We start from the raw sequence: 18,310 nt of genomic DNA, 5'->3' as shown, positions 1-18,310 counted from the left end.
GGGGTACGGGGCGTGCCGGGGTACGGGGCGTGTCCTGGGGTACGGGGTGTGCCGGGGTATGGGGCGTGCCGGGGTACAGGGGTGTCTTGGGGTACGGGGCGTGTCCTGGGGTACAGGGCTTGTGGTGTACCATGCGGTACTTTGGCCACTGGCTCTGGGTTTCAACCTAGCTGGTCTATAGGAGGCCCTTCCTGTTGCTCGGCTCTAGGAGTCCAGGGTGTGGCTGGGTGACCGCCCTGCACCAGGACCCAGGAGTGGAGGGGCCCACACCACCCCTGCCTCTTCGGGGGCCCTTCTTGAGCCCTGTGACCAGCAGGGGCCACTGTGGCCAAGGCCCCCAGCCTGGAGCAGGTCAGGGAGGTGCCGGCGCCCTGCCCAAGGCCCCTCCCGAGGGCCCACCACCGGGGCCGGTCCAGACGGCGTCTGTGTCCCGCGCTCTGCCCAGAACAGGCTTTGGGGAGCAAGGATGGTTGCAGACCTTCTGGGAGATGGGGCAGCCCCAGGCAGAGCACCCCCGTAGCTGCCGTCAGGGTAAAAGCAGGGCTAATTTCTGCCTCGGTGGGAGCCGGGGCCTCTGTGCACAGCCCACCCACGGCAGGTCGGAGCCCCCTGCCCTGGTGCCCTAACCGTTCCGGGGGAACCAGCCCAGCACGCCGGGCCCAGCAGCCACAGGAGGCCCCCGTCTGCGGCCAGGGCAGTGGCGGGCAGTGGCCCTTTGCCCCAGGCTCTGTGTTACCCCCCAGGGACCAGACAGCCCTTCCCACAGCAACTCCCTCACTGACATGCTGGGTCTGCTGTGGTCTGTCCCAGGACGCTGGGAGCCTGGGCAGGACACGGAGCGTGTGGGCATTCGCCAGGTGTACGGGCAAGCCTGAGGGACGGAGAGCAGCTGGGGCCGGAGGGGCCCAGTGCTGGCCTGACGGCGAGTGCAGGGAAGGTCACGTCTTGCTGGCCCCTCGGCCTGGCCATCTTGCAGGCTGCAGCGAGTCTCGGGGCACAGCCACCAGGGGCCAACAGACAGAGCAACCGACTATCAGCTTCCAGAACATTCGATATAGTTGAGCTGGCATGTTTTGAGCCCATGCTGAGGGCCACACAGGGTGCATTTAATCCGGGTGGCTGGCTGCCTATGACAGTCAAGGCTGGGGGCCCATGGGTGTTCACCTCCAGGGGCCTGGAGGGCCCTGATGCTGAGTTGATGGCCACTGACCAGCCCCCAGCTGTGCCCAGTGGCTTTGCAAGTGTGGGTGGGCAGGTCTGCCAGAACCACGCAGGTGCATTGGTCACCGGGGGAGGGGGGGTGACCTCATCCTGCTGCCGCCCTCTGTCTGTCTGCTGGGCTTCTGCAGTGTGGGAGTAGCCCGTCTGGCCCTGAGTGAGCCCCCACTGGCCAGAGCCCCCCATGCCCCTCTCCCCGCCCCCAGGGTCCAGGTGGAGTTCTACGTCAATGAGAACACCTTCAAGGAGCGGCTCAAGCTGTTCTTCATCAAAAACCAGAGATCCAGTGAGTGGGGGCCTGTGGGGGGCGGGGCCTGTGGGGGTGGCAGGGTGGGGGGGAGAGGGGTTTGTCAGTGAGCCAGGGGGCCTGTGTGGATCAGGGGCCGGGGCAGAGGAGGAGCTATGTCAGTGAGTGGTGGGCGGGGGGCAGGAGGGGAAGGCCCCTGGTCTCACCTTCAGGCCACCTTCCCCCCAGTGGGAGGTGGGACCCGGAAACTGTGGGGACCCTACCCCCCTGCTGGACACCGGGCTGGACTGGGCCCTCCTACCCACACCCTGCAAGGTTCCCTGGTCCCCTCCGTGCAACCCCACCCCTCCCCTGACAGGTTCCCTCCGCCTGCTTTCCCAGAAGGAGCTGGGATGCAGGATGGGGCATGGAGGTGGTACCCCCGAGTCCTAGGCCATCAGTGTACCCCCCAGACTCCCCCAGTCCCAAGGAGTGAGTGGTGTGGGGAGCCATCTGCACCCCCATCTGTAAGGTGGGACAGGGATGGAGGCTCTCAGAGGCTGGCCCAGTAGCAGACCCTGACATGGGGGTCCCTCAGTCCCTGCGGACAGCCCAGCCCCGGGGGTCCCAGGTGCCCAGGGGGAGCTGTCGGCAGGGACTGCCATGGGACTCCGGTGGCCCAGGAGCCCTGACGTGCCCACCCCTCCACTGCAGGCCTGAGGATCCGGCTGTTCAACTTCTCCCTGAAGCTGCTTACCTGCTTGCTCTACATCGTCCGAGTCCTGCTCGACGACCCAGCCCTGGGGATTGGATGGTGGGTGAGCTGGAGGCTGCGGCAGCGAGGCCGATGGCGTCAGCATGGGGCGTGTGCCCAGCACCTGGCCCGACCCGGCCCCTTGGGGGGTCCTTCCTTCCCAGTGTCCTCCCCCACAGAGCTGGGCCCAGGATGCCGCACTCGGGGTCCTGCTGACCAACGCGCTCAGCCCCGGGGAGAAGGGCGCCCTGGCCGTGGACTGTGGGTGTGCATCCAGTGGTGCACGGGAGGGGTTCAGCAACCGGCTCTGTGCTGCCTTCCATCCATACCGGGGAGGAGGAAGGATTACAAGCCGGGGAGGAGGAAGGATTATAAGCCATGCAGGCCTCTTGGTTCCTTTCTCGGGGCTGCACATGGTCCCACCTGCCCCTCCTGGGCTCCCCTCCCCAGCATGGAGCACAGGCGAAGACGGCCCACCCCCTTCAGGTCTGAGTTGTCCTGCAGGCTCACGAGTGCAGGGGAGTCAGCCTCGGCCCCTCTCACCGCGTGGTCTTCCTGCTACCGTTTCTGCTTGCCATCCATGTGGGAAGCACACTTGTCTTCCTGGCAGGCTGGTGGAATCTCTGTGCCTGTGTCTGGCAGTCTCTGGGCCACCTTGGCGTGGCCCCTTCTCTCCCACGCCAGACCATGGGGGACATGGCCTTGGAAGATTACACCCCTTCCCCTCCGCTGTCTCTGGGCTTCCGATGCCCGGGCCTATGGTTCTGGACGACCCTGTCTCCCCTGTTTCTCCGTTCATGCGACTTCCTTAGCTTTACCTCCAGCCTGGGCCCGATCTTTCTGCATCGTGCTTTAATTTCTGAGAGCTCCTTCTCGCTTCAGGCAGACACTGCCTTCCCATTTCTCCGGAGGTGACATCTGGAACCTGGATTCTTTCTTATGTTTTTCTCTTTGGCTCAGTCTCTGCTTCTCCTGAGCTCAGGCTGAGTGAGTTTCCCTAGCCGCTCACACTAAGAGTGGGCACTCACATGCTGAGGGCCCCACGGTCAGGTCGGGCAGCCTGTCATCACTGTCATCTGGGTGAACAGGCTCACTCCTCAGAGCAGATTCTTCCCGCCTCTTCCCTGAGGGTAAACTGTGGCCACTGGGCTCCCAGGCCGAGCCAGGGAGGAAGCTGGGGCCTAAGGACAGTGCAAGTTGCACTTAACCCCCTGCGTGCAGCCAGGCCTGGTGTCCCCAAGCCAGAGACCCTCTTTCACCCTCCCTTAGAACTCCTCCTGTCTTCATCCCAGGTGAGGTTGCACAGATCCAGCCATGCTGGTTTGAGAAGGAAAACTTGGGACTCTGACTGACTCTCAAACAACTTTCCTGAGTTCATCCCACCTTCTCCCAATCCCAGAGGCTCCTGAGCATCTGGTTCCACAACCCTACAGGGACCAGGTCTATCATATTCATTGCCCAATGCCTAGCACATGGATGGGCAGGGGGGAGGGGAAATGAATGGAGGAGGGGCCTGGTGGAAGTATGGGTAGAATGGGTGGATAGGTGGGTGGATGGATGAATTATGAATGAGTGCATGGTGGATGAATTGTTGGTTGGGTAGATGGATGGATGGATGGTGGATGAATGGTTGGATAGATGGACAGATGAACTACGGATAGTGGATGGCTGGTAGATGAATGGCTGGATGGATGGTGGATGGATGGATGGATGGTAGGTGGCTGGCTGGCTGGCTGGATAGTAGATGAATGGTTGGATGAATGGTGGATGGATGGATGGATGAATGGTTGGGTGGTGGATGGATGAATGGGTGGTGGATGGATGGATGGGTGGGTGGATGGATGGATGGATGGTAGGTGGATGGTTGGATGGATGGTGGGTGGATGGATGAATGGTTGGATGGATGGTAGATGGATGGATGGATGGTAGATGGATGGATGGATGGATAGTGGATGGATGGTAGGTGGATGGATGGATGGATGGATGGATGGATGGATGGATAGTACATGATGGATGGATGGATGGATAGTGGATGGATGGGTGGATGGTTGGATGGATGGTGGATGGATAGATGGATGAATGGTTGGATGGATGGTAAGTGGAAGGATGGATGGATGGATGGATGGTTTTGGATGGATGGATGAATGGATGGATGGATGGTTGGATAGATGAATAGTAGATGAATGGTTGGATGGATGGATGGATGGTGGATGGTGGATGGATGGATGGATGGATGGTAGATGGATGGTGGGTGGGTGGGAGGATATCCAGCCACATCTGTGAGCATTGAGTTTGCAACAATAGCCCCAGTAAGGCTCAGGGGAAGTGGGTCAGTTAGAAGAAAAGGAGGAGGGAGCTGCCTATCACCATGGGGCTCTGTGAGAGCGAGGTCCCCTCGGTCAGTGATTGATTACATCCTGGGGCAGAATGAACAGGTCCGCCATGCCCCCACCACCTTCCCAGGGGCTGGGCATCCAGCTGGTGTAGAGAGGCTTGTTCTTGAGAGTGACTCAGAGACACGTGTCTTGGAGTCAGCACCTCAGGGTGGGAGCTCAGCTCTCTCCCCCATCTCTCATGCACCGTCCAGCCTTGTTTGTGGCAGCTCCGGTCTCCGGGAGGCTCTGAGTGCCCCATGGTCCATCTCTGACATGCACAACCCTCCCCAGCAACTTCCTATCAGACCAGGCAGAATCCTCAGCTTCCCCACCCCAGCATGGTGTGCTTTCCCACCCTGCCTGCCTGGGGGTCTGGCGGGTGGTGGCAGGCTGCATTTCAGCCTGTCTGAGATACGGGGAGCTGGCCCTGGGTGGGGTGGGGTGGGTGGCCACCCACCGTGCTCCCTGAGCCCACGGCAACCTTGGGAAGTGTCTCTTCAGGGGCTCGGCTGGGCCAGCTCTGTCTCTCCACAGCTGGGGCTGCCCAAAGCAGAATTACACCTTCAATGGCTCATCCTCCGAGATCAATTGGTGAGTCCCCTGGCCAGTCTGGGACCTTGCCCTGGCCCAGCCCCTCGGGACAGAAGCGCAGCCTTGGCCCGGGTGCTGGGCAGCGCTGGGATGCCCCTCAGAGCACCTGAGGGCTCGGGGGCCGTGTTAGAATGATAGGCGTCACCACAGGGGACTTGACTCAGCAGCCTCCTTCCCGGCCCCCACCCCCGCTCCAGCTCAGCCCGCAGACCGTGGGTGGGGAGGGGGGCAGCTGGAGGGCCTCAGCGACGTAGCTACTCCTCCTGTGGGTGACACGTTCACCCAAGGAGAGCCGTGGCCCCAGAGCGACCACGGTGCCTGGTCCAGAGTTTAGGACGCGTCTCCTGGGGCTCGGCCACCTCCCGTAGGACCACCAGCATTCCAGCAGACGCTGCCCCTCCCCGGCTGGGCTGCACCTCCCCGAGCCCCAGAGCCAGGCTGGGCTGGGGAGGAAGGGAGCCCCGGGCTCAGTCTGCACTTGCCCCAGCGAGCCCGTCCAGGGCGAAGGGCCCCCTGAGCCTGCAGCGCTGCCCCACACCCCCCAGCTTCTGGCCTGCCTCCTTTCCCCTTCCCCTCCTGTTCTTTCCCTCCATCTGCCCAAGGAGCAGCTTGGGGTCAGCAGAGGCCCCGGGGCTGGGGGACAACAGCCCGAGGCTCACCTCCCTCCCTCCCCAGGGCGCCCATCCTCTGGGTGGAAAGAAAGATGACTCTGTGGGCTATTCAGGTGAGTGGGGGGCATGGCTCCGGGTGGGCCCTGCTCCCCCCAGCCCCACTCAGGCTCCACCCCTCCTAGGTCATCGTGGCCATAATAAGCTTCCTGGAGACAATGCTCCTCATTTACCTCAGCTACAAAGTGAGTACCCCCACCTGGCCTGACCCTCCCCTCTGACCCCCTACCCCACTCCTGGCTGGCTCCCCCCCCCCACTCCCTGACCTCCACCCCACTCCCTGACCTCCTGGCTGGCTCGTCCCCCACCCCCACCCCACTCCCTGACCTCCACCTCATTCCCTGACCTCCTGGCTGGTTTGTCTTTCTCTTCCTGCCCCCACGGTCCCCAGGGGAACATCTGGGAGCAGATCTTCCGTGTCTCTTTCGTCCTGGAGATGATCAACACACTGCCCTTCATCGTCACGGTGGGTGAGCAGCCAGGTGAGGGGTGGGGCACCCCCAGTGCCAGCCCCCTGACTCGTCTCCTCCACAGATATTCTGGGCGCCCCTGAGGAACCTGTTCATCCCTGTGTTTCTGAACTGTTGGCTGGCCAAGCATGCCCTGGAAAACATGATCGTAAGCCGCGGGCTGGGCAGCTGCCATCCTCCTGGCCTGGGTGGTGAGCCCCCCAGGATGCCACCAGCCTGGCGGGGAGCTGGCCACCGTCCCTCGGTGCCCCAGGAGGCCAGGGTGATAAGCAGAAGCATGCTATGTCTGTCACCGCGAAAGGCCGGTCTCCGCCCTTCCGTCTCTGTCCTGACCAGGACTGACCTCCGTCTCGTGCTACAGAGGAGGTTCAGCCTGGAGCTTTGCCTGAGCCCAGGAAATAAGTGGCTGCAGGGAGGAGGGGCGAGAGCAAATGGGCCACAAAGACCAGGACCACGTGACCCGGGCCCACGGACAGACCCTCTGCTGAGTGTCTGGCCAAGACCCCTTTACAGAGCTGTCAGCAGGCAGCCTGACACAGGTTCCTCCCCAGGGCTCCCCTCTCCGAGTCCAGGCCCCCTGGGCTCACCCCCATCCTAACAAAGCCAGGGCCTTCCAGTCCTGTGCCCTCACCCACCCCCACCATGGGGGTCACGAGAGGGGGTTGCAGAGAGCTGAGGGCTGAGAGCAGGTGTCCCGCGGCGGGGCCTGGGATACCGCTACACCTCCCCTCTCACGCTCACTCACGGGCCCTGGGACGCGTGGCCAGAGGGCCCCGGTTCCGTGGCGGGTCTCAGGCTCTGCCCCTGACCACCCCACATCCCGCAGAATGACTTCCACCGCGCCATCCTGCGCTCGCAGTCGGCCATGTTCAACCAGGTCCTCATCCTGTTCTGCACCCTGCTGTGTCTGGTGTTCACGGGGTGAGTGCGCCCGGCAGGGGTCCCACCAGCCCTCCCGATGGCCCTCGCCTTGGTGTCCAAGAACTCAGAAGGGCCCCGCCGTGGCCGGTGGCAGTCCGGCCCAAGGCCCGGGGGGCGGCCCAGAGCCTACACTCCCAGGGGGCCGGGGGCCTGAGCCCAGCTCCTCTAGGAGGAGGTAGGGGTCGGGCCGTGCCCGGTGCTGGTGAATCCAATCACCACCTCCTGTGCCCTGGGCAAGGATGCGGGACAGGCACCAAGGCCTGGGAAGGAGAGAAGGAGGGCCATGTGCTTCCTGCCTCCCCTTCCCCACACCCTACCAACACACAGAGCTCAGGACCCGCATCCACAGGGTGGAAATCCCCCGAGTGACTCAGCCCGCTCTCTCCCGGTGCCTGTCCCCCTGGGGGAGGGTCTCTGAGCCTGTCTCTGTGCTAAGCACCCCACGGTGGGTGCTGTGGGCCCCCTAGGCCCTGCCAGCAGCACCTTCTGTCTGGGGACCGGGACTCGGGGGTCACAGGCGTGGGAAGCAGGGCTGTCCAGTTCTGAGCGCGGGAGGGGCTGGGCAAACCCCACGCCCTGTCTGACCTCCTGGGTGAGGAGGAGGCTCAGAGGTGGGGTGGCATGTGGGGGCTCATAGCCGGGGGCACACCCACCCCCACTGGCTCCCAGGCCCATACTCAACCAGCGCAACTCCCCATCCAACCTTGGGGTGCATTTTCCAGGGGGAAATCCGAAGAGCTGGGTTGTGTGGGCTCTGGCAGACGGGGAGGGGGGGCAAGCGCCGGAAGCCCACATGAACTGAGCTGGACTCAGGACCATGTGTGGGGTGGGGGTTCCCCTGCCAGTGATGGGGGCACCTGGGCAGGCAGAGCTGCACCTGGGAGCTGTGGCCGCGGCCCCGCCCATGGCCCTCTGACCGCCCGGATCTCCAGGACCTGTGGCATCCAGCACCTGGAGCGAGCAGGCGAGAACCTGTCCCTTCTCACGGCCTTCTACTTCTGCATCGTCACCTTCTCCACTGTGGGCTACGGTGACGTGACGCCCAAGATCTGGCCGTCTCAGCTGCTGGTGGTCATCATGATCTGCGTGGCCCTGGTGGTGCTCCCACTGCAGGTGCGCCTCCAGCCCCCGTGCCCCCCACCACCCGGCGCCCAGCACGGGAATGAGCTACGCCAGAGACCCGAGTGGGACGGGATGGGGGAGCTCTTCGCAGCGGGCCCTGCGGGGCGGCCGGGGGTCTGGGGCTGGTGAGGCCATGCCCAGCGGGGCGAGGAGCCAGGGGCGGCGCTCTCGACAGGGGGCCGCCGTCTGTTGGTGGGACGGGGCTGGGGGTGGAGGCTCAGGAGCGAGGATGCTGCTGAGCTCACTGCTGGAGTAGCTGCCCGCCCCCTCGGGGAAGGTGGAAGGGGGTGGTCCCCATTTCTTCCCCGTGCCCTTCCGCTTAAGTCCGCTGCCTGGTTAGCGCCCTCAGACGAGAGCAAAGACAGCAGCGTGCCCGCTAAATCTCCCTCCCAGAAGGCGGCGGTGGCCACCGCTGCCCGCGCTCGCCGCACGTCCATGGGCAGCCGCTGGCACCACATACGCGGGCTTCACATGGCAGAAACGTCCTGTCCCCGTCCGGAGGCCCGAGTCTGAGTCCGGGGTGTCAGCAGGGCCGGCTCCTTCTGGAGACCCCGAGGGAGGCTCCCTTCACGCCCTCCCCGCTTCTGGAGCCGTGGGGATCCCTGGGCTCCCCCAGCTTGTGGCTGCGTCCCTCCCATCCCTGCCCCCGTCCTCACGTGCCTCCTCCCTGCATGTCCCTCCGTGTCCTCTGCCCTCATTTTAGGAGGCCCACCCCAATCCTGTCTGACCTCACCTTAACTAATCACACCTGCAAAGACCGTGTTTCCCCATAAGGTCCCACGGGGAGGTTCCGAGTGGACGTGACTCTTAGGGGACACGACTGAACCTGGCACAGTTGGGTCACTTACCCCTCTCGGCCCCGGGAGGCAGATGCCACTGAGCCAGGTGGCAGAGGAGGAGGCCGGGCCCGGAGCGCGTGGCACACGGCCCCCACCCTGCCCAGGGGACCCCCTCCAGCAGTGGAACCGGTCCTGTGCTGCAGGGCCCCGGGGTCTTGTCCCCGGAACCTAGCAGATGCGCCATAAATTCAGTGGAACGATCCCGTTTCAGCGAGCTAGTGGCGGGCCGCCCAGCATGGGTGAGCCCACCGGAGGGTAGCTGCTGCCGCTGACGGAAGCTGCGGTAACCCGCGGCCCCGGAGCTGGAGGGGGAATCGGCTGGAGGCAGGAGGCCGCCCTCACCCCTGCACCCAGCATGGAGGGCTCTGCGGGGTCCTGCTCCCTTCCCTGGGCCACTTGTGTCCGTCCTTTTCCTAATTTAGAAAGACTCACGACGCGAGGCTGGCGTCCAGGAGGCGTGGGCGGGGTGGGCGGGACCCCACGGCACCGAAAGTGCCCTTCCGCGCCCGGAGTCTGGATTTCGGACTCTGTGTCTGAGACTCTCCTGACACCCCAGGCTTCTCCGAAAGGGATCTCGGGGGCCGATGGCGGCCCCAGGGTCTCATCATCACCTGCATGGCGGGAGTGCAGACTTGGGCATCGCGTCAGGGTTGCTTGGGCTCCGGGGGCCGGGGGCTGCGACGTCTGTCCCCCCCATGCTCCCCCCGACCCGCCGCCGGGGGTGCTATCCGGGGAGGACAGCTCCGCGTGTGCTGCCCCATGAGGGAGAGCACCCTTCCCCGCACGGCCGGCACCCTCGCGGCCCCCCGAGCCCCGGGGCCACCTGGGACGCAGCCGCTCTCACCTGCAGTTCGAGGAGCTGGTATACCTGTGGATGGAGCGGCAGAAGTCGGGGGGCAATTACAGCCGTCACCGGGCGCAGACTGAGAAGCACGTGATTCTGTGCGTCAGCTCCCTCAAGATCGACCTGCTCATGGACTTCCTGAACGAGTTCTATGCGCACCCCCGGCTGCAGGTGAAGCGCCCCGGGCACTGCGGGCCTCGGTTTCCCCACCTGTGCGGGTGAGTCCGCATTGACCCCAGGCCCGCCTGCAGGACTACTACGTCGTCATCCTGTGCCCCACTGAGATGGACATCCAGGTCCGCAGGGTCCTGCAGATCCCCCTGTGGTCCCAGCGGGTCATCTACCTCCAGGGCTCTGCGCTCAAGGACCAGGACCTCATGCGAGCCAAGTGAGTGCCATCCCGGGGCAGAGGGCGGGGCCCCGAGCCTGTCTGAGCAGGGGCCTGAGGTGGGAGGGTCATCAGGGAGACCAGCAGCTCCGGCTCTGTGCCCGCCGCCCGCCCAGGCCAGCCAGGCCCCGCGCTGCCCAGCCCACCTGTCCTCCCGTGCCCAAGGGTCAACCTGCCAGAGCTCCCATCCTCCCCTGCTCTGGTGTCCAGGGGATGCGGTGGGGTTCCAGGAGTGGCTCCAGGTGGAGCCAGGATGGGAAGGTGGGGGCTGTGGGCAAGGTTTCTTTTAAAGACAAGCTAATAAGGTGACTTGACATAAGAAGACTAAGTTGTTAGATGGGACTTTCCAGAATGTGCCAGTGCATGTTCTGGGACACCCCAGGAAACCGCCTCATCACATCTTCATACCAGCGACTTCAAGTCATCTTTTGTGATGGGTTGTGGGTTGTATGGACCAAGGGGAAGCAGGAGACCGGATAGCCGGGGCACCCACCTGCCCACCTCCTGAGCCCTGGGTCAGTCCCACTGTCCCACCCGTAACGTTTCAGAAAGGAATCCAGCATGGAGGTGGCAGTGGCCAGGGGGCTCAGCCTCTTCTGTGATCCAGCACCCAGCTCCAGGGCAAGGGGCTGGGAGAGGCAGAGGCCTGGCAGGGACAAGCAAAGAGCCAGGGTGGGCAGGGTGCAGGGCGACGTGGTGGGGAGGGACCAGGCCTCCCATCCCTGGGGCGTGAGCAGTTCCTCAGTGCCCCTGCTGCAGCCAAGGGCTCTCAAGGGTGGGAGAGGAGAGCAGAATGCATCATCCATGTCCCCAGACCTTGGGAAGGGACAGGCCGGCAAGTGGGCAGGGTCCATCCTCTTTGCCACCAGCCCAGCCCTGGCTTAATGGGGTCATAGAGAATGGGCCCCCCGCAAGCTGGTCAGCGCCCTGATGCCAGGCCATCAGCCCAAGCGAGGTGGGGTCTCGACGGGGCCCACCCCTTCCGGCCTCTGCGTTGAGCCCCTGATGTCTGAGACAGAGCATGAACGGTCCAGGCCGTGCTCAGACCTGGTGCTTTGCAGGATGGACAACGGGGAAGCCTGCTTTATCCTCAGCAGCCGCAATGAAGTGGATCGCACGGCAGCGGTGAGGGCCCCTGGGGCCAGAGCAGGAGGATGCCTGAGGGCAGAGACCCTCCCCTTGGCGGCTGCTGCCCCATAGCCCTGACCCTGCTTCCCCACCTCAGGACCACCAGACCATCCTGCGCGCCTGGGCCGTGAAGGACTTCGCACCCAACTGCCCCCTCTACGTCCAGATTCTCAAACCCGAGAACAAGTTCCACGTCAAGTTTGCAGGTACGTGGGGGCCGTGGCTGTGCACCCAGGTGGGGTGCATTTTGCCAGGTGGGGTGTAGAGAAGGGCTGGAGCACCCAAGAACTCACAAAGGTCTAGCGGGGGACACAGCTGAGCATGCTCAGCAAGGCGTGGGGCGCAGTGGAGCCCACGCAGGTCTCGCCATATGAGATGACCATCTTCCCCCCGGGGCCCCAGGGTCAGTGGTACATCCAAGAGGCGTCTCTGGGCGCACGGGGGGCAGGTGAGCAGGACCCCAGCCCTGGAGCTCTCATCAAGCTGGGAGTCAAGCACAGAGGTGCTGGGGCAGACAAGGGGGCGCCCCGGGGAGGGTGCTGGACGGTGGGGCGCCTGCTGTCGGGACAGTGACGTCTGGGCGGCCACCTGCCCCCTCCTGCCACAGACCACGTGGTGTGTGAGGAGGAGTGCAAGTACGCCATGCTGGCCCTCAACTGCATCTGTCCCGCCACGTCCACGCTCATCACCCTGCTGGTGCACACGTCCCGTGGCCAGTGAGTGCTGGGGGAGGGGGCGTGGGAGGGGGCGGGCCCGGGGAGGGACGGCGCAGGCGGCGGCCAGGGTGGGGTGCCGGGAGAGCCCACAGGCCACCGAGGCCAGTCTCAGCCCCAAAACATGTTGGCAGCCCCCTAAAAGTCAGACCCTCGTGTTTACAGCTTTTTTTTTTTTAAAGATTTTTTCATTTATTTATTTGAGAGAGAATGAGAGAGAGAGAGAGAGCACATGAGAGGGGGGAGGGTCAGAGGGAGAAGCAGGCTCCTCGCTGAGCAGGGAGCCCGAGGCGGGACTCGATCCAGGGACTCCAGGATCATGACCTGAGCCGAAGGCAGTCGCTCAACCGACTGAGCCACCCAGGCGCCCTGTACTGAAGATCTTTATTTTTTTTTTTTTAAGATTCTATTTGTTTACTTGACAGAGAGAGGCACAGCGAGAGAGGGAACACAAGCAGGGGGAGTGGGAGAGGGAGAAGCAGGCTCCCCGCGGAGCAGGGAGCCCAGTGTGGGGCTCGATCCCTGGACCCTGGGATCACGACCCCAGCCGCGAAGGCAGTCGCTCAACCAACTGAGCCGCCCAGGCGCCCGTGTTTACAGCTTTTAAAAGCTGCTCGGGTGACCCCTCAGGCCACCCCCCGAGGCTCAGCCACGCAGGGCGGGGTCCAGGTCGTCCAGGCTGGCCCTGCTGGCCTCCACCCATAGCCAGACGCGGGACGCGGCACGGCGGGGGCATCGGCAGCGCCCGGGGGGCAGGAGGGGCGGCCGGCCCTGGTGACGTCGCGGCCGCCCCGCGCAGGGAGGGCCAGGAGTCCCCGGAACAGTGGCAGCGCATGTATGGACGCTGCTCGGGCAACGAGGTGTACCACGTGCGCATGGGGGACAGCAAGTTCTTCCGCGAGTACGAGGGCAAGAGCTTCACCTACGCCGCCTTCCACGCGCACAAGAAGTACGCGCCCCGGCGGACAGGCGGGCGGGCGGGCGGGCGGGGGGACGCGGGTCTGGCTGTCCCCCTGAAGCTGCGCCCCGCGCAGGTACGGCGTGTGCCTCATCGGGCTGAAGCGGGAGGACAACAAGAGCATCCTGCTGAACCCCGGGCCGCGGCACACCCTGGCGGCCTCCGACACCTGCTTCTACATCAACATCACCAAGGAGGAGAACTCCGCCTTCATCTTCAAGCAGGAGGAGAAGCAGAAGAAGAAGGGCTTCTCGGGGCAGGGTCTGTACGACGGGTCCTCCCGCCTGCCCATGCACAGCATCGTGGCCTCCATGGGTGAGGCGCCACGCAGGCGGGCACTCCCCCTGGGCCTCCGTGTCCCCATCTGTCCCCACCTTCCTGCAGGGCCCTCGTGGGCACCAGGGGTCCCACCTCCGACCCGGGAACCAGCCACCCCCAGGAAAATCTCGGGGAGGGGCAGCCAGCCAAGGTCGGCCGCTCTGTTCCAGGGACAGTGGCCATGGACCTCCAGAACACAGAGTGCCGGCCGGCACAGAGCGGCGGGGGCGGCGGGGACGGCAAGCTTACGCTGCCCACAGAGAACGGCTCGGGCAGCCGGCGGCCCAGCATCGCGCCCGTCCTGGAGCTGGCTGACAGCTCGGCCCTGCTGCCCTGCGACCTGCTGAGTGACCCGTCGGAGGACGAGCTGACGCCATCGGATGACGAGGGGCTGTCTGTGGTGGAGTGAGTGCCGTGTGCCGGGGCAGAGGGGCGGGGGGAAATGGAGACAGGCCTGGGGGCTGCGGCCAGCGCGTGGGGAGGGAAATGTCCCTGTGGGCTCAGAGCTGGGGTTTCGTGGGAAACTGTGTTTGGCAAATGGAATCTGCTGGGGACTCTGCACAGACGTGAAAGCCGGGCTGTGCTGCCTGCCCCCTCGTCCCTCCTCCGCCTCGCGCCCTGGGCCACCACACCTCGGTGCCAGGCCTGCTCGGTGGGGGTGGCTGTCCTCTGAGCATCGTCTGTGGAGGTCACGACTAGGGGAGCCCTTGGTGAGGTGTCCTCCAGGCCCAGAGGCCCCTGGCCATCCTGAGCCTTCCTCCTGCCCTGGCCTCTGTCTGGCCCCTTGGCCTTGGCCGGGACAGACAGGCTGCTCCCCGACGGCAGCGCCACGGCCAGGTGCCAGGGCTCCCCCAGCAAGGCCGTGGCCACTGCCCTCTCTGCTCCTGGCCTCTGTCTGGTTCCCAGATGGGGCAGACGGGCCTTAAAGAGGGACCAGCTCTGAGATCCAGGGGGGGCGCCCAGGGCGGCTGGACACCCCGGGGCAGGTGGCATGGCTGGCCGCTGGGGCCGCCCCCATAGGGGGCACGCTGGGTGCTGCTGGGGAGACCCGCCCAGCCCGGGCAGCCAGCAGAGAGGGGCCGGGGGCCAGCGTCTGCCCACGGGCTGGGGTGCTGGGGGCTTCAGGGAGGGCACGACCCTTGGGTTATGCCCGAGATCCCAGGCCCCGTGTAAGCTCGTGCGTGTGTGCACGTGTGTGTTGTGTGTGCATGTGCATGATGCGTGGATTTTCACCTCAGACCCTGTGGTCAGGGCACAGCCCTGCTTCCCACGTGCGGTCCCTGGGCAGGCACCGGTCCGCGGGGTCTGGCGCCTCCGCGTGGCCGCCCGGGGCACAGCCCTGCTGCGCTCTGGGGACAGGGACCGCGGGCCGGGGCGGAGCCATGGGGGGGGCGGTCGGAGCCGGAGCCCCCGGGCCACGCTGACGGGAGGGCTCCTGTCTCCCGCGGCAGGTACGTGAAGGGCTACCCCCCCAACTCGCCCTACATCGGCAGCTCCCCCACCCTGTGCCACCTCCTGCCCGTGAAGGCCCCGTTCTGCTGCTTGCGGCTGGACAAGGTGGGCGGCCCCCTCCCCCGAGCTCTGCCTGACTTTGCGCTTCCAGGTAACTGCGAACTTCGGAAAAGCTGCAGGATGAGAAGGAAGTCCTGGGCCTTTGCCCGGATGCACTGTTTGCTCTCGTCCCCCATAGACGGGCATCGGTTTCGAGGCGTGTTGTTCCCGAACCTGAGAGCGGGTGGAGCCCCTCCCCCCACCCCTGCCCGCTTCCCGAGAGCAAGGCCATCCCTCGGCTCCCATCTGGTCCACCGGCCGCCTCAGAGTGCGCCCCTTGTCCCACGGCCCTCACTGCCCTTCACACTGCGGGCTCCCCGCCGGGACCAGTCCACGCCATGCGCTGCACGCAGCTGTCCCATCCCTTTTCGCTCGGCTCTCGGCCCTGGCATCGGGAGGTGCGGACAGTGGTTTGGTGGCACCTTCCCTGGGGGTCCGTGAACTTTCTCATGAGAAGACTCCGCGTGCGCACCTGGGGCCCCATCTCCGAAGGTGACACGTGTCCTTGGAGGCACGAGACGTCCCTGTGCCGCATCCCTGGGGGAGCTGATGTGGATCACGTGGCACACGTGGCCCGCCCAGGTTCCTCCGTTTTTGCTTTTGTGGTTAGCGAGTCATTTGTGGGGAGAGCTGCCCTTCACCTGGGTGTCTCTCATCCCAGATTCCCTCTGTATCTGTTCGCTAGCGTTCTGCTGTGAGGAAGTGCGTCCCCTTCTGCATTTACCCCTTTGCGCAGCATGGCCTCAGACTCCTCTTTGGTTCAGGGCTTATCGCTGCGCTTACTCCTGTGGGATTGCAGTTCTTGGCCAGTCGTTACTGACTTCGAGGCTCGGACTTTCCCGTTTCGCAGGGGGAAGCCCTGCAGGCCGGCTGGGGCGGGGTGGGGTCCCTGTCGTCCCTGGAATGCTTCCATGGTGTCCCCGCCCCGGCGTGCACCTGCCCTGCTCCAGGCCTGGAGCGTCTGCAGGGAGCCCCGCTTCTCTCGGTGCAAAATGGGGTTGAGACACCAAGTTCTGGGCATGGGGCGCACTCGGCTCCCGGGGTGTCACTGCATGTGTGCCTCAGCAGACAGAGCCGGAGCCCACACGCACACGCACACGCACACGGCACACACGACCCAGATCTCCTTTCTGCATCTGCTAAGATGCGGGTTGGCACAGCGCCTCCCTCCCCTCCCTGTCGGGACCGTCCCCCACCGCGGGCCCCACTTGCCGCTCTGCCCGTGGCAGCCTGATGCGGAGCCGCCACGAGCAGGGTGGGCGGGTCTGCTGGGGCCTGGGGCTCCCAGGGGGCTGCCGCGAGCCGTGAAGGGACCAGGGCCGGCTGCTGACAACCAGGGGCCTGTGGGCGCCCTTCGGTGAGGGGCCCCGGGGAGCTTGGCGTCATCACGGTGGCCAGCACTGCGTGAGAGTCAGTAAAGGGAGACCCCACAGAGACAGGGGAGCTCCTACCACGCGCCGTCAAGCGCAGACCCAGCAGGATGAGACCAGCCAGCCGCAGGGCAGCCAGGGGGAGGCCACCACACCTGCCCCTGGTGGGCTTTTACTTCAGAAGAGCCCCTCCCAACTCACCCCTTCTCCGAAAACCAGCAGGCCTCCCCTTCTCGGAACTGGCCCACGGCTTGTCCCGGGTTGCAATGCTCTCTTCCCGATGAACCCGGTATTGCTGGTAAAATCACGGCGGTTCCATTTCCAAGGCTGACGGCTGACCCTGCCTCTCCGCAGGGCTGCAAACACAACAGCTACGAAGACGCCAAGGCCTATGGCTTTAAGAACAAGCTGATCATCGTCTCGGCGGAGACGGCGGGCAACGGGCTGTACAACTTCATCGTGCCACTGCGGGCCTACTACAGGTCCCGCAAGGAGCTCAACCCCATCGTGCTGCTGCTGGACAACAAGTGAGGCCCGCCGCACACCCCTGCCCTGACCTGCAGACGCCCCGGCCCCTCCCCTGCTCCGTCCCCAGGCCCCCCGGTCCTCGGGAGCACCCGCTCTCCCTCCCTCGCGGTTTCTCCTGTTTCCCACGCTGCGAATCCCCGAGGGGCCGACGCCCGGCCCCAGCACCGCGACCCCCAGAGCCCGGGGTCTCACCTGGGCAAGCGCCCCTGGCCCCGGGGCTGTGGTTCGCCCTCGGGCAAAATAAAGAACAGCCCCATGGGTCTCTAAAGGCCTCCCGGGTCTGATGTGCTGTGGTCCTGGGGTACCTCTGCTCCACCCAGCCCTGCTCACCCAGGGCAGGGCCCAAGCTGGGCACGGGGGGCGAGCGGCAGAGCAGGACAGGCACCCCCAGAACCTGCTCTCCCCACAGGCCTGACCACCACTTCCTGGAGGCCATCTGCTGCTTCCCCATGGTCTACTACATGGAGGGCTCCGTGGACAAGTAAGGTGCCGGGCCGCCTCGCCATCTCCCTATAGAGCCCACGGTGGAGTGGGGGCATCGGCCCATTTCTTAGCGGAAGGCCCCTCCCGCCCCTCCCCTCCTCCAGTCTCCTTCTCCCCGGGCGTGGGCAGGCCAGGAGGTAGAGCGGAGGGAGAGCAATGTGCGCCCAGAGGGAGCTCCCGGCACCCCCGACCTGGTGTTCGGCGACCCCTGGCCACGCGGCTTGTTCACCTCCCCCACCCCAGCCTGGACAGCCTGCTGCAGTGCGGCATCATCTATGCGGACAACCTGGTGGTGGTGGACAAGGAGAGCACCATGAGCGCGGAGGAGGACTACATGGCGGACGCCAAGACCATCGTCAATGTGCAGACCATGTTCCGGTGAGAGGCCAGGGGCTCACACCCAGGGCAGACGCAGCAGGGCCAGGCTGGGTCCCACCCCGAGCCCCCCAGCCATTGCTGCAGCTGTGACCACGGGACCGCACCCTGAGCACCCCAATCCATGACGTGGGAGCCCTACCCCGAGCCCCGCCAATATCTGTGACCAGGGGACCTCACCCTGAGCCCCTCCTCCCCCGTCAGGGATCAGAGGACCCCACCCTGAGCCCCTCCTCCCCCATCAGGGATCAGGGGACCCCACCCTGAGCCCCTGCTCCCCCGTCCGTGACCAGGGGACCCCTCCCTGAGCCCCTGCTCCCCGTCCGTGACCAGGAGACCCCTCCCTGAGCCCCTGCTCCCTGTCCGTGACCAGGAGACCCCTCCCTGAGCCCCTGCTCCCCTGTCCGTGACCAGGGGACCGCGCCCTGAGCCCCTCCTCCCCTGTCCGTGACCAGGGGACCCCTCCCTGA

General features: G+C 65.2%; 1 protein-coding gene across 1 annotated transcript in view; it reads left to right on the top strand.

The window, feature by feature from the left end:
- KCNT1 (potassium sodium-activated channel subfamily T member 1) overlaps window positions 1-18,310 on the top strand; it is a 64,158-nt gene that overhangs the window by 35,353 nt on the left and 10,495 nt on the right. Inside the window, exons 7-28 of the mRNA XM_035016562.1 lie at window positions 744-865; window positions 1,425-1,504; window positions 2,135-2,258; window positions 5,108-5,164; window positions 5,840-5,888; window positions 5,958-6,017; window positions 6,224-6,298; window positions 6,367-6,450; window positions 7,129-7,223; window positions 8,156-8,336; window positions 10,035-10,199; window positions 10,280-10,416; window positions 11,478-11,541; window positions 11,642-11,750; window positions 12,152-12,260; window positions 13,057-13,206; window positions 13,292-13,530; window positions 13,704-13,938; window positions 14,985-15,090; window positions 16,809-16,981; window positions 17,392-17,463; window positions 17,709-17,843. Of these exons, the coding sequence (XP_034872453.1) occupies window positions 744-865; window positions 1,425-1,504; window positions 2,135-2,258; window positions 5,108-5,164; window positions 5,840-5,888; window positions 5,958-6,017; window positions 6,224-6,298; window positions 6,367-6,450; window positions 7,129-7,223; window positions 8,156-8,336; window positions 10,035-10,199; window positions 10,280-10,416; window positions 11,478-11,541; window positions 11,642-11,750; window positions 12,152-12,260; window positions 13,057-13,206; window positions 13,292-13,530; window positions 13,704-13,938; window positions 14,985-15,090; window positions 16,809-16,981; window positions 17,392-17,463; window positions 17,709-17,843 (2,621 nt within the window). The remainder of the gene's footprint in view (window positions 1-743; window positions 866-1,424; window positions 1,505-2,134; window positions 2,259-5,107; window positions 5,165-5,839; window positions 5,889-5,957; window positions 6,018-6,223; window positions 6,299-6,366; window positions 6,451-7,128; window positions 7,224-8,155; window positions 8,337-10,034; window positions 10,200-10,279; window positions 10,417-11,477; window positions 11,542-11,641; window positions 11,751-12,151; window positions 12,261-13,056; window positions 13,207-13,291; window positions 13,531-13,703; window positions 13,939-14,984; window positions 15,091-16,808; window positions 16,982-17,391; window positions 17,464-17,708; window positions 17,844-18,310) is intronic.

This window comes from Mirounga leonina, unplaced genomic scaffold (assembly GCF_011800145.1).
Source record: "Mirounga leonina isolate KUSES-001 unplaced genomic scaffold, KU_Mleo_1.0 Mir_170, whole genome shotgun sequence".
In the NCBI taxonomy this organism is placed as follows: Eukaryota; Metazoa; Chordata; class Mammalia; order Carnivora; family Phocidae; genus Mirounga; species Mirounga leonina.
This window is presented reverse-complemented; position numbering and strand designations above follow the sequence as displayed.